The 15347-nt window shown below is 44.7% G+C and overlaps 1 protein-coding gene across 1 annotated transcript; it reads right to left on the reverse strand.

Moving 5' to 3' along the window:
* Positions 1 to 266: 266 nt before the first annotated feature.
* Positions 267 to 483, reverse strand: LOC121455401 (40S ribosomal protein S29). The gene has a single exon (XM_041663059.1). It carries the CDS (start codon positions 450 to 452, stop codon positions 282 to 284), a length of 171 nt encoding a protein of 56 aa, XP_041518993.1. The 5' UTR covers positions 453 to 483; the 3' UTR covers positions 267 to 281.
* Between the last annotated feature and the right edge of the window lie 14864 nt (positions 484 to 15347).

Raw genomic sequence — 15347 nt, forward strand, 5'->3', positions numbered from 1 at the left:
CTCCAAGGGATCTGGATCTGGTTGGCATGGGCACCAAGCACACTTGTGGGGGTGTGATTTTTCTCAAGTAAAAAAAAAAATCAAAAAGCTACTGGCAGCTCTCCAGAGAAAAAGGAAAGAGCATGCTCACTGAATATTGACCCAAAGATGACTCTTTTTTTTTTTTTTTTTTTTTTTTTTTTTTTTTTTTTTTGAAGGTCTTCACTTTGTTTTATTCTTATGTACAAAGACTGGCGTTCATCTTTTCCACTGGGTAGAGTCTTGAATCCATTCAAGGTCGCTTAGTCCAACTTAATGAAGCCGATGTCCTTCGCGTACTGCCGGAAACACTGGCGGCACATGTTCAGCCCGTATTTCCGGATCAGACCGTGGCGGTTTGAGCAGACGCGGCAGGAGCGGGATCCCTGGCCGAACTTCCGCGGGTGACTCCAGTAGAGCTGCTGATGACCCATGTTGCCTCACTGACGGCCGACGAGCCAAAAGGGCCAAAGATGACTCTTTAGAAGACTGAAAGTTGACTCTGTCTAGTGTGAGTGTAGAGGTGAAATAGAACTGTCCACTCCTCCAAGCTCCAGGTTCACTGGATGGCTGCACCTTCCTCCCTATTAACAGGAGGGTCTGTCCAGACAGGCGGCTGAGCTCTGTGCACAGGGTGCCGAGAGCCCAGACTCAGTACCCCAAAAGGAGCAAAGCAGACACAGGCAATGCTTCCCTCACCTGCGCCCCTACTTCACCTTCTCTAGGAATGATCCAGAAGCTACAGGTGAATTCTAGTGAATTCTCACATATACTTATGCCTTGGAGCCCAGTCCAGGCCCAGGAAAAAGTTGTAAGACCTGATCCAAAATAAGAGTAGGAGCTTCTATCATAGAAAACCCTTCTAAAGTTGAGAGGACCCCTCTTCCTCCAGGTTTCTCCCTCAGTGCTCAGCAGCTCACATGTGACTGATAGGAATCCACTGTAGCCAAGTGATTGAGACGTGTGGGAATAACCATCCCACCATCCGAGGAAACACCTCCATCACCTGATGTGGGAGTGTCATATATCAATCTGTTGATTTCATTGGTTAATAAACAAACTGCTTGGCCTCATAGCTTAGAACATAGGTGGGTGGAGTAAACAGAACAGAATGCTGGGAGGAAGAGGAAGTGAGGTCACAGACTCGACAGCTCTCCTCTCAGGAGCAGACGCCTCAGAGAGACGCCATGCCCCGCTCCCGGGCAGACACACTCGATGAAGCTCCGACCCAGGATGGACGTAGGCTAGAATCTTCCCGGTAAGACCGGTGCTCACTGCAGAGCCATCAGCCTGAGCTTATTCTTAAATAAGACCCGAGAGAGACCCTTGTTTGCCAGAGACTGAGCTTCCAGCACTAGAGCTGTGGTTGACTGCTTCTGCTGAGTACCAGGGTGTTTTTCTGACATCCTTCTCCTAGGGCTAGTTAAAAATATATGCAATGGCCAGCAAGATGCCTGGTAGACATGTTTACCACCAAGCCTAGTGACCTGAGTTCAAGCTATAGGACCTGCCTGGAGGGTGGGAGCCAGGTTCTATAGTTCGAACTTCCACATGTATGCCACAGCAAGGGCATGCCTACGTGCCTGCACCCACAAGCACACTATAGGAATGAATGGAACTGTAATATCAACTTTGATAAGCACGTGAATCATTGGTGAAAAGGCCAAAGAGGGCCGTGTCCAAGGAGCTCCCATGAATCCAATACGATCTGGCTTATATTATCTAAAGGATAGACTTGCAGGGTCCAGGCTGAGAAATGGGATTCAGGACAGGAAGTTGAGACTGAGAACAAAGCCAGACACCGAATGTAGCCTGAAAAGCCGAGTTGGATAAGACTCCTGAACTCAACAGGCAGGACCCGAGCTGTCTGCACTGAACTGAGTAGGACCCCCTGGCATTATCACCCACTGGCACCTCTAAGAGGGAGCCTATCTGGAAGTGTAATCTTTGTGAACTTAATTAGTTCAAGATGAGTTCATAGTGGTCTCGCTTAGACCCTACATCCAATGTGACCATTGTCCTTATAAGAAGGGCATGGTGGCACACATCTTTAACCTTTAATCCCAGGGTTTGGGAAGCAGAGGCAGGCAGAGTTCTGTGAGGCCTAGGTCAGTCTGGTTAATATAGTGTGTCCCAGGTAAATCAGAGTTATACATCTTCAAAAAATTTTTAAGTCATTTAGACACACATCAGCCCAGGGAAATGCCACCCAGCATTGGAGAGAGACCCTGAGCTTCAGAAGATGCATCTACAAAGCAAGGGATTCCAAGAATTGCCAGAAACTAGGAGAAACCTGGGGAAAAGCATGGAACAGATGGCTTTCCCGAGCTTCCAGAAGGAACTAATCTCACCAACACCTTGGTTTCAGACTTCTAATCCCCCGAACTGTGAGAATGTTTGAAATAACCCGTCGTGTGGCACTCCCTTACAGCATCCCTGGGAAGCCATCTGAAGCCTTTGATGATGTCTCATCGTGTTAAATCCAAAGGTACCAGGCTCCCCCTGAACACTTGGTGACCTAGAGCCAGAAGCTCTGAAGCTAAGGCATCCTTGCCACGTAGTGAGTTTGAGGCCAACCTGGGCTCCATGAAACCTTGTGTCTACACAAACAGAAAGATGGGCAAACAAATAAAAATCATTCTAAAATAAGTATAATTTAATTTTTTAAAAAAATATTTATTCCTGGGCCGTGTATGCAAGTGTGCAGTCAGAGGACTACCGGCAGGCTTCGGCTCCCTCCTACTATGTGGGTGGGGGATCAGCTAAACTCAAGTTGTCAAGTTTAGTAGCAACTGCCTGGACCCTCTGAGCGACCTTGCTGACCTGAAAGGCTTAATATTTTGAAAGGTGTTAAGTACAAAGTAAAGCATTTGCCTAGAATGTGAGGCCGGTGGTTCAGTCCCCAGTAACACACACATACACAACTCCTCAGGAAAAGAAAGCAGAGCATGGGGCAAAGCTGATCGAGGAGGCTGCAGATCCTATTTCCTTCTTCTGGGATGGCACATAAGCACATAAGCACCATGACTGGTTACAAAAAAAAAAAAAAAAAAAAGACTGTCTTCTTCTTGCCAGAACACAAGACATGAAGATGGGAATAGCAAGTCTTCTTTGTTGCCATGTATCTGATGTGGACAGAATGGGGTCTGAGAGACATAACTGCTGAGTAACTGCATGAATGAGTGAACGGAGCAGCTAAGACAGCCCCTGGAAAGTCCCTTCAGTGACGTCACTGTGTCCGTCTTCCCCTGCTCAGGTCTCTCCCATGCTATGGACTGCAAACTTCTTGCTAAACGAGTACTGAGCATCACCCGGCACTGTTTGTCATGAGCCTCCCTGATTCCCAGAAAGTAGCAAGTGTCAGAGACACTCTTTCTTGGCCATTGGAGTTCGGCCCAAGCCATAAATAGCGCCCGCCATGTGCCTCCTAGCATCTCGGTGCATCTCCTCCACATCCCCTAAAACTGAAAAGAGCCCCAAGAGCTGAAAACAGAGGCAACTTCAGGCCTTGGCAACGGACTGATCGTGGGGTGAAGACAAGATGGTGTGCTGGGCTTTAAGGGAGGCCTGTTTGTGTGTCCCCATCTCCAGCTCCCTTCCTGACTGTAGTTTATTTGATACCCAACTTAGCCCCGGGGAACTGATGACCCTCTGCCCATCTTCTAGCAGCTAGAGTCTAGTTGCTCTATCATAGACCATGAGGTCAGGAGTGAGCACACAGGCGCTGGGTTCTTCAATTTTATCTTCTGAGCAAAACCAGTAATCCTCAGGTGTAGGGTCCCTTCCTTACTTCCCTCAGGGCCCTGCACAGAGCATCTTCTCCTGAATTCTAGTTCACTTTGAAGAGTGTTGCCTGAGTTCACATGCCTATAGAACCACTGTCCAAACAGAATGCTGTGAGCCTGTTGCTGAGGCTGAGGAAACCAGATAAAAGGCAAAATTTCAGAACTTTACCTGCTTTACACTTAGAATGTTCAGCTCTTTTCTTCAGTTCCTTTTTTAAAAAATTATTTTTTGAAATTATAATTATATCATTGCCCCCTTCCCTTTCCTCTCTCTAAACAGCAATTCTCAATCTGTGGTCTTGATCCCTTTGGGGGGTCAAATGACCGTTTCACAGGGGTTGCCTAAGACCATCAAAAAACACAGATATTTATTTACCTTATACTTTATAACAGTAGCAAACTTACAGTTACAAAGTAGCAATGAAAATAATTTTATAGTTTGGGTCACCACAACATGAGGAACTGTATTCACAACATTAGGAATATTGAGAACCACTACTCTAAACCCTTCCATGTACCTTTTTCAAACTCATGGTTTCTTTTTTTTCATTAATTGTTGTTACATACATGTGTGTGCATATACATATGCTTAGAATATTATTTTAAGGTGTATTGCATTTGTTTATGCTGTGGAACATTCGTTTAATGATGCAAACAATGTGGGGCTGGAGAGATGGCTCAGTGGTTAAGAGCATTGCCTGCTCTTCCAAAGGTCCTGAGTTCAATTCCCGGCAACCACATGGTGGCTCACAACCATCTGGAATGAGGTCTGATGCCCTCTTCTGGCCTGCAGACATACACACAGACAGAATATTGTATACATAATAAATAAATAAATAAATAAATATTTTAAAAAAAACAATGTATTACATTCTTTTTATGTTGCATTTGTTTAATTCTGTAAAGCTGTGATTCTTTACTTGTCTAAAACACCTGATGGTCTAATAAAGAGCTGAATGGCCAATAGCAGAACAGGAGAAAGGGTAAGTGGGGCTGGCAGGCAGAGAGAATAAATAGGAGGAGAAAAGAAGGAGAGGAGGACATCAGGGGGCAGTCATCCAGCTAGCTACACAGCAAGCCATGGAGAAAGAAGTAAAGAAAAATATACAAAATAGAGAAAGTCTAGAGGCAAAAGATAGATGGGATAATTTAAGTTAAGAAAAGCTGGGTAGAAATAAGCCAAACTGAGATCTGGCATTTATAACAAAGAATAAGACTCTGTGTGTGATATTTTGACATATATACCTCTAAATACATAAATACAACTGCTCCGTCTGTATGATCTTACTTGCATGTATGTTTTCAGGGCTGACCATTTGGTACTGGATGACAATTTGGTGTGCTTCTCCCTGGGGAAGACAATTTCTCCCACTCTCAGCATTCCTTAATTGACTGTAGCTCTTTGTGTAGGTCTGAGGCCTCAAGGGCTTTCCCCATCCATGGTAACATGTCTATTGTCGTCCTTGTTCCACTCACGTTTAGGAATCCGTGTTGGTGAGCCTTTATGGGTGTCGCTTCTGACATCCCTAGGAGCCAGCAAACTCCCTGATCCTCTGTGAAGATCTTTGTCTTCCACAATGATCCCTGAACCTTGGGTATGGGACTTGTATTGGAGATGCATCCATCTGGGCTAGATACCACAGCTCTGCATTTGGATTTGTTGTGGTTTTCTGTCATGTGTTTTCCTATCGATTGCAAAGAGAAGCATTCCTGAGATGGAATAAGGACTACTGTAACCACAGCAAGCAAGATTAGCTCTACTTGAACCGTCTTAGATAGCCCTGTATTGGTGGATCCTCCCCACCATTTCCAAGCCGCCATGAGAAGCATGTCCCCTTCCTCCTTCTTGTCTTTGTACTGGAGACTGAACCTAGGACCATGCTCATGTAAGACAAATGCTCTACCACTAAGTTACATTCCCAGCTGATTTCCCTCCATTTTTAATTTTTTGAGACAAGGTTTCTCTGTGTAACATTACTAGCCATCCTGGAACTCATTTTGTAGACCTGGCTGGCCTCAAACATACAGAGATCTGCCTGCCTCTGCTAGGATTAAAGGTGTGCGCCACCACCACCCAATATTTTGCCTCCCTTCTTATTTTCAGGTGGTGAATGGGTATTCTTTGAGCAGTCAAAATGAGTGGGCACCATGTCTCTCAACTAAGAAGAGTCAAGGATTCCCAAATTTACCTTCGGGATATCTAGATGTCTACAGTTTTCCTATACTTGGGCTAAATATTTAGTGCCTTCCCCCAACACCAGCCAGCAGCATCCCCAGTCTAGCTGAAAAAGGAATACTATATAGGCCTGGTGATGTAGTTGGCTCTTGCCTAGCATGCACATACAAAACCTTGTTTTGATCCTTTGCTAAGGATCAAAACAGACATGGAGGTTTGTACCTATAATTCCAACACTTGGGAAGCAGAGGTAAAGGGTTGGGAGTTCATCCTTAGTTATATAGTGAATTTAAGGATATCTAGGATACATGAGATCCTGCCATGAGAGAGAGAGGAAAGAACGAGAGAGAGAAGGGAGGGAGGGAAATAAGGAGAGAGGGGGGAAAGGAAAAGGAGAAATACAAATAAAGGAATAAAGAAAAAGGATGGAGAGATGGGAAGAGGAAGAAAAGGGGAGGAAGAGATGGAGCAAAAGCAAAGAGCTAGCTGTGGTAGCTATGATATTTCTAGGTGGGCTGTCGGAGCAGGGCCCGCTTGTTTATTCCCCCCTACCCGGCTAGCTTACACCTGAAATAACCACACAGACTGTATTAATTAAATATTAATTAAATTAATGCTTGGCCCATTAGCTCTAACTTCTTACTAGCTAACTCTTACATCTTAATTTAACCCATTTCTAGTAATCTGTGTATTGCCACGTGGCTTACAGGCAAAGATTCAATATGTCTGACTCTGGCGGCTCCATGGTTTCTCTCTCCAACTCCGCCTTTCTTCCTCCTAGCATTCAGTTCCATCTTCCCCACCTACCTAAGCTCTGCCCTATCAACAGGCCAAGGCGGTTTCTTTCATTAATGGTAATCACAGCACATAGAGGGGATTCCCACATCAGTGGGCCACTGAGGTAAACATCATTTTTTTAGATGGGGGAACAGAGCTCAGTGAGGTTGAGTACTTATGCAAGGTTATCCAGTCTGGAAAAGGTCTCCTCAGTTTTTACTACTTCAAGAAGCCTTTTTCCAGCAGAGAGCCTCATCTCTGAGCTTCTGACAGGCTATGAATCAAGTCCTCAAATTAAATCATGCATCACTGTTTCCCCGGGAGAGTTCCAGTTGCACCTTCTATGTCCATGTGACTTTTAATAGTGCCACATTCTTAAAATCATCTGAGAAAAAGTTGCTCAAGGGCCAGCTCAGAAAACCTGCTTATGGTTTTGATACTGTCCAGGCTGGCCCCACCCCAGCTGTCCCTGCTAGTTTGTCTCAGATGTTCCCTTCCAAATTGTTCCTGCCTTTCCTTGCACAACACCAGAGCCATGAGCACAGGACAGAAGGAAATGAGATTTGACAGTGCCAGAGGGTTCTTCCTACCCCAGATGACTCTTGTAGTAGGTCTCTGCTTTGCTGTAAACTAAGTCCAGAACATCCTCCCAACTCTAGCAGTTCATGAACTCTGGGGTGGAAGAGAAATCTAAAAGTCAACCAACACCAGGGTTCCAGTGTCCTGTTAGGAAAGAAAGTGACAATGGCCAACATTTTTTTTTCATCTGTTTGTTTGTTTGGGTTTTATAGTGGTATATTATTTGTGTTTTAATAAATAAAGCTTACCTTAAGATCAGTAGGCAAAGCAGCCATACTAGTCAGCTTAACAGGCCAGGGAGTGGTGGCACACGCCTTTAATCCCAGAACTGGGGAGACAGAGGTGGAAGGATCTCTGTGAGGTCAAGGCCACCCTGGGTTACACAAGACTAAATTTGTCTAAAAGAGAAATAGAGCTCACACAAAGGTGATCCCAGCATTTGGGATCACATGCCTTTAATCCCAGTACTACAGAGGTGGAGACAGGAGCTGTATGGCTGGACAGAGAGAGGAATATAAGGGGGACTCTCAGTGGAGTGTGGAACCCTCAGGATATGTAGAGATAGGATGATGTAGGATTCCCTGCTGCATGCTGTAAATATCTTTTTTTATCTTTGGTTAATTTATTTGTGCTACAGGGTATAATTTAATTTGATTTAATTTTGTTAAGGCAGGATCTCGTGAAGCCCAGTATGCCTCTAAGTATGCAGCCAAAGCTGACCTCCTGATCCTCCTGCCTCTGCCACCCTGTGCCATATGCACCATCAAGTCTTGCTATGACTAAAGCTTTTGTTTTATCTTGAAGTGTCCCCATGACTCTCCTGTATGTTGTAGTGTAATTACACATTGGGGGAAATATTTGAACTCAGAAAGCCAAGATGATATTTTAGTGTTCTTACTAGTTGAGTGATTTTAGGTAAGATTCTCAACTTATGTGAGCTTCCACTTTGTATTTCATGTTAGAAGTACATTTAAGAACAGAAACACTCGGCTGGGTGGTGGTGGCGGTGGCGGACACCTTTAATCCCAGCACTTGGGAGGCAGAGGCAGGCCGATCTCTATGAGTTCGAGGCCAGCCTGGTCTACAAGAGCTAGTTCCAGGACAGGCTCTAAAAAAGCTACAGAGAAACCCTGTCTCAATAAATAAATAAATAAATAAGAACAGAAACACTCCCTCAGGAGCACTTAATGCTCTTGCAGAGGGACCAAAGTTCAGTTCCCAGAATCCACATCAGGTGGCACACACACACATTTAAAAGAATGTCTTGTTTATGAACTAGAGATGAGCAGAGCACCTGTCAGCACAAAATCCATGTTCTGGGTTGACACACTTCAGTTAACAAGAACAGTTAGCCAGAAGCAGAACTGCAGAAGCCAAAAATCAAGGTTAGTACATTTAGAGACTTTCCCAGAACTCTGCGGTTTGATGGATTAGGCCTCTGTTTTAGTTCTAGCAGATGAGTTTTATGACCTGAATGGTACTTTCATCATGGAGTCAATTGTGCTGAGATCTAGGGGCCTGTTACCACATCAGGTTCACTACCACCTGTAACTCCGGCCCAAGGGATTCAACACACCAGTACACACACACACACGCACACACACACACACACAACTAAAAGATAAATAAATCTCAAAAAAAAAAAAGATTAAATCTAATGAACTCCAAGTTGAAACCACCTCTCTTTTCTGATTAGTGAAATTATTATCTGGAATCAGATATGTCCAACCTTTAAAAAAAATTAGACAGGGCCTCACTATGTCACCTTAGCTAGTGTGGAACTCCCTATGTAGACCAGGCTGGCCTCAAACTCAGAGATCTGCCTGCCTCTGCCTCCTGAGTGCTGGGTTAAAGGTGGTACCACCCCCACCAGGGAATGCTCAACCTTGTCACATAGCAGCTAACATTGTCGTGTACAAAGCACATGTTCAGAAGCAACACAGTTGAGTTACAAAAGAAATTACAAAATTCTTAAGATGTTTTACTGAAATTTACTATTTTTTTTCTGGGTTCAATTCATGGCTATCATTGGCTGAATATATCCAAATATGGCCCACACTGCAAGTTGAACAAACCTGATAGATGCATACACACATAAAGCTATTCCCCATTATTAAAAATAATTTTACCACAGAGATAACTTAATCATCCACCCACAGAACCCTGGTCAAATAAATTATGATTCCAAACATGGTAGTGACTGCCTGTAGTCTTAGTATTTGAAAAGAAGAGGCAGGAGGATCGGGGGTTCAAGGCCAACCTGGACTCTTTTTTTTGTTGTTGTTGTTGTTGTCTTTTTTTTTGCTTTTGCAACGAGAAAGGCCCTGTCTCAAAAGACAAACTAACCACCAGGCATGACCGTGCACACCTTAATCCCAGCGCTCAGAAGGTAGGGACCAGCAGATCTCTATGAGTTCAAGCCCAATCTAGTCTAAATAGCAGGTTCCAGGCCAGTCAGGATTGTATAGTGAGACCCTCTCTAAAAACAAAAACAAAAACAAAACAAGAATCAACAAACACAAACAAAATATCAAACAAATTAATGTGGTACATGTCTTTGCATAAGAAAACGTGTGACCATTGGAAATGAAGAGGTGAGTGTGGCGATAAAAGCCTGGGATCCCATCTTTGGGAGGCTGAAGCCAAAGCCTACAAGTCTGAAACCAGCCTGGATACGTGTACAAGGAAAGAAACAATTCATACATGACATCTACCCTGGGGCTGTGGCATGCATGCACCACACACAAGCATAAACAAATAAGTAAATAAATGAATAAATATTTTAAACTAAAGCAACAAAAATAATGAAGAAAAATTAGTCATGCCTAGTGCTGCATGCCTGTAACCCCACTGTTTACAGGGCAGGATGATAATAGGGTGATCAGAGCTCACGGTCAACCCCCGCTGCTTATGGAGTTCAAGTTCTGATCAGGCTGCCTGAGACTTTCTGTTCAACAAATAAGAAATGAAGATCGGCAGTGGGACTCAGTGAAAAGTCATCAAACGTGTAAGCTGGTTCTTATAAGTAAAGCAATTCTAAGCTGGTTCAGGTAGTTCCCTGGGGCCTTGCAGAGGAGTCAGGATCAGAAAAGATGAGAGCTGCGTGGTGGTGGTACACACCTTTAATCCCAGCACTCTAGGCGCAGACTCAATCAGATCTGTGTGAGTTCAAGGCCAGCCTGGTCTACAGAGGGAGTTCCAGGACAGGCTCCAAAGCTACACAGAGAAACTCTGTCTTGAAAAACGAAAACAAGGGGCTGGAGAGATGGCTCAGTGGTTAAGAGCATTGCCTGCTCTTCCAAAGGTCCTGAGTTCAATTCCCAGCAACCACATGGTGGCTCACAACCATCTGTAATAAGGTCTGATACCTTCTTCTGGCCTGCAGGCATACACACAGATAGACTATTACTATTGTATACATAACAAATAAATAAATAAATATTTAAAAAAAAAGAAAAACGAAAACAAAACAAAAAGTGAGAGAAAAGAATGGGCATAAGACTTTTCAGGGTCTACCTGCCTTAGTGTTCGATCGCTGTGAAGAGACACCATGACCTCAGCAACTCTGATGAAGAAAAGCGTCTAATTGGGGTTGGCTTTCAGTTTCATAGTGTTAGACTATTATCATTTTGACAGGGAGCATGGTGGCATGCAGGCAGACATGGTGCTGAAGAAGTAGCTGAGAGTTCTCCAGATCCTCAGGCAGCAGGAAGAGAGCAAGCCAAGGGACCTGGCTTGGACTTCTGAAATCCCAGAGCTCACTCCCAGTGACATACTTACTACTCCAACAGGCCACACCTCCTAATCTCTCTCAAGCGGGGGCCATTCTTACTCAACTTCCACACTACCTACTTCTAATTTTCATTCTAATTTACTTAATTTAGTTTTTGAGACAGGGTCTCATATAGGCCAGGCTGCCCTCAAATTTTATGTATAGCTGAGGATGATCACAAGTGAACTTCAGATTCTGCAGCCTCCGCATCCCAAAGGCTGGGATTACAGGTGTGTGCCTGCACTTTGGCTCTTGGTTTTGGTTTTGAGGGACTTGTTTTATTTATTTGTTTATGAAACAGGATATTAATAATAGCCCAGACTGAAACTTTACCTTTGTCCTCTTTGGAAGGCTTACAAGTGTATGCTGTTTTGATCCAGTTCATTAAGGAATCTCTACAGTGACCTACATGACCATGACCCACGGTCATTGACATTCTCAGTGTTTCCCCAGTGATTAGTAATGGTAAGCCTTTCTCTCATGTCTTGTTGGCTAGTGAATGCATTTTTATATCATATTACATTCATTCATTTAGTGTGTGTTTGAGTTCACATGCATGCATATTCTATGTTTCATGTGACATGGAGGACAGCCTGCATGAGTCTCTTCTCCCCTTCTTACACCTGGGTCCAGGGACTCGAGCTTGGGCCATCAGAACACATTATAATCATCACAAACTCATATTGTGGTCAGGTCTGTAATCCCGAGCACTTGAGAAGCTAAGACAGCAGGATTGCTGTGAGATTCAGGCCAGCCTGAGCTACAGTGTGAGACTTTGCCTCAGAAATGTCTAAATAAAAATTAGCATGTCCTAGGTGGGAAGGGGGACAAGTCGTTGTTCACATGCCTACCCTGGGAACAAGCTATCACTCTCCTCACATCCCAACCTTGAAAAGAACTTAAGCTGCTTTCACAGAAATTATCTCATTTATCTCCACACAAACACTGAACAATCAAACGAGGGCGGTGGGGGTGGAGGCAGGAATCTGAGCTCGTTATAGGGTTGGCACAGTGTGTGAAGTAGGAATAAAATTTGTTCTCTCTGGTCCTAAGGGTGGTGAAGGCACTGAATACAAGGGTTAGGAGGAGAGCGCATTAGAGTCAACAACAGAGGGAATTTCCAAAATCAGAAAACAGCGTAAGATGGGCCGGATGGTGCAGGCCTGCAATCCTAGCTGCTAGGGAGGCTCACAGGCAGGAGGATCACAAGATTCATTCCTTCACGGGCTGCAGAGCGAGTTCACAACTCACCCGGCCAACTTAGTGAGCCCCTACCTCAAAAAGAAAAAAAGGAAGGAGAGGCCTGAGCAACAGAGCATGAGTCACATACTATATTCCAGCGCTTGGGAGGTGAAGGCAGAATTGGGAGTTTAAGGCTAGCCTTAGCTACCTGTGATTCTGTCTTATTTGTTTGTTTGGTTGGTTGTTTTTTGAAACAGGGTTTGTCTGTGTAGCCTTGGCTCTTCTTAAATTCTATCTGTAGACCAGGCTGGCCTTGAACTCAGAGATTTGCCTGCCTCCCAAGTTCCGGAATTAAAGGCATGTACTACCACACCCAGCTTGAGATTATGTCTCAAAAAATAAAAATGGCTATTCCTAACATCAAAAAGATCAAATTGTGCTTGATCTGCCCCGTGGGAGGATCTTTCAGAGTGCATCACCCCTGTCTCACGCTTGCGTGCAGAGCAGGCAGTATCCTGTCCCTTTAGAAGGAGAAACTCCAAGCCAGGTGGTAGTGGCACACAACTTTAATCCCAGCACTTGGGAGGCAGAGGCAGGTGGATCTCTGTGAGTTGGAGACCCGCCTGGTCTACAAGAGCTAGTTCCAGGACTGGCTCCAAAGCTACAGAGAAACCCTGTCTTGAAAAACCAAAAAAAAAAAAAAAAACGAGGAACTCTGCCTACTTCTACCTGTTCTTCTTTCTCTGTGTGTGTGTGTCTCTCTCTCTCTCTGTCTTTTCTCTTCTGCCTTTCCTGTACCCAGGTCAGTCTCTTCCCTTCCCTCCCCCTTTTCCATTCCCTTTCTCTTGATAAAGCTTCCAAGTAAGCTCCTTCTGCAGGCCTGTCTGCAAGTGTTTCTCAACCTCTGTGGTTTGAACCCAGAGGTCAAGGCCTCTCTCCCACAGAATCATCACAAATGAATCTGATTGGTTGGACTAAAAGGCTGCATTTTATGTCAGTTGACAATGATGGAACAGACAAGGAAAGCACCTAATCTTTGATTTCTGATTGGTGGAAATTGTGACTATAACTTGGCAACAAATGTTTGTTTATGAATTTTATGCTTATAAACCCCACTTCTGTCCTTGCTCAAATCTGTCAGGAGAAACAAGGCTCCTGAGTCCTTGTCCTGCAGCCCTGATGGATCAGTGGCCCGCTCATGTGGTGACTTAATAAAATCTTTGGAACCCATAAGTGTCATCTCTCTCCTTCCTTGTGGCACATAACGGGCTATATATAACACCCTACAAGGTATTAATCTTCCATTTCCTTTTCAGAGAGAGAACCCTGACTTGTCTCCACGTAGCAGAGTCAAAGGTGAGGCTTCTTGACCATCTCCTTCACAAGTAGCCAGGTGACAAAGCTCTGGTCAATGAGCTTCTAGGGAAGCCCCTTAAAGGGACAAGTATAGCTGGTAAGTGAACTTGAGCCCCTTGTCCTTCACCATAGATCCCTATGGTGTGCCTAGAATACAGGAAAGATGCCAAGAAATGTCAAAGCCTTTATTTTTATTTTCCAAGACAGTTTCTTGTTTCTCTGTGAAACAGTCCTGGATGTACTAGGAGTCACTCTGTAGACCAGGCTGGCCTCAAACTCTCTACTTGGTGAGTGCTGGGATTAAAGGCATGCACCAGACTCCTAGGGCAGAAGCATTGACTAAGAACGCTAAAGCAAACAAACGAGCAAGGAAACAAATGTTTGGCACATAAATGGCATCTGGGTGCTAATGCTACCCTCCAGATGATTCTGATGGGAGGGGGGCGTCTATTTTCTTAAGCCCAAGGTCAGATTCCATGCAATGCTAGCACACGGGGCTTAATGAGCATGTTGGGGCTGGGCTATACAGCCTCACAGTTAGGAAAGAGCAGGAAGGCCTTACTCTAGCCTAACTTTGAACAGAGAAAGAGTCTGCTACTTCACCCCAAGTATCCCTAGGATCTCTATCATGGAGTATGTTATTAGTCACATGACCCACAATACAGCTAGAGCCTCTAACACACAGGAAAATATAGAATAGAGCTGGGGGGGGGGTCTATGGGATTTCAGATCTTCCTAAGTTATAATATAGGAGAACTAAGTGTGATGCCACACACATGTAATTCCTGGTACTCAGGAGGCAGAGGCCGGAGCAGCGGGGATTTGCAAGTCTACCCTTGGCTATAAAGCAAATTCCAGGTCAGCTTATGTGAGACTACATCTCAAAACAACAACAACAACAACAAAATAAAACCCACCACCAGCAACAACATGAGAGCTGGCAGAGAGGAGAGCTTGTGGGTTGGGTTAAGCATGGGTAATTTAACTCCGGTGTTCGGGGCTATAGATGCCAGTCTACTTATAGCACTGGCAAGTGTGGGGTCGGGAGGGGAGAGGGAGGGAAAGCTGCTCTTCACAGCTGTTTATTGAGCCTGCCTCGGCAGCTCCCTGCACATTTGTGTAACAGGCAAGCCCATTGGCTTAGGCTTAGCTAGCTTTCTTCTACAGTCCAGGACCAGCTGCTTAGGACCACAGGAAGTCCCATAGTCCCACAGGAGCCCTGCCCTGCATCAGGTGGCAATCAATACACCTACAGGTCAATCTGAGGCAGTTCTTCCATTGAGGTTCCCTTTTCCCAGGTGACTTTCTTTATGTGTCAAGTTTACAATTAAAAAGTAACCAAGACAAAAGTCAAAGTGGGAGTGGTGGACAAAGTTAGAAGGAGAACCTACAAGAGTCCAGAGCGACAGTTAAATGTTAAAGCGGAAGAGCATTTGGGGAAGTGAGCCAGCCACATTCTTTGTGAGGGCAGAGAGGATTGGGATGAGTCTGCTTCCCAGATAGGTGTGTAAGTAGCTGTGTTTGTCTGTCTGTCCTTTCTTTCTTCCTTTTTTGCTTTTTGTTTTTGTGAGGTGGGAGGAGTGGGAGTGTTTCTGAGACAGGGTTTCACTTTATAGTTCTGGTTGTCCTGGAACTCACTCTGTAGACCAGCCTGGCCTTGAACCAGCTTCTGAGAGTGCCGGGATTAAAGGCGTGCACCACC

This window comes from Microtus oregoni, unplaced genomic scaffold (assembly GCF_018167655.1).
Source record: "Microtus oregoni isolate MIOR12 unplaced genomic scaffold, Mior012 000013F_ref0000133, whole genome shotgun sequence".
NCBI classification, from domain to species: Eukaryota; Metazoa; Chordata; class Mammalia; order Rodentia; family Cricetidae; genus Microtus; species Microtus oregoni.

Excerpts from the sequence above, each read along its gene's own strand:
- LOC121455401 (XM_041663059.1), bottom strand. The coding sequence starts at position 452 with ATGGGTCATCAGCAGCTCTACTGGAGTCACCCGCGGAAGTTCGGCCAG.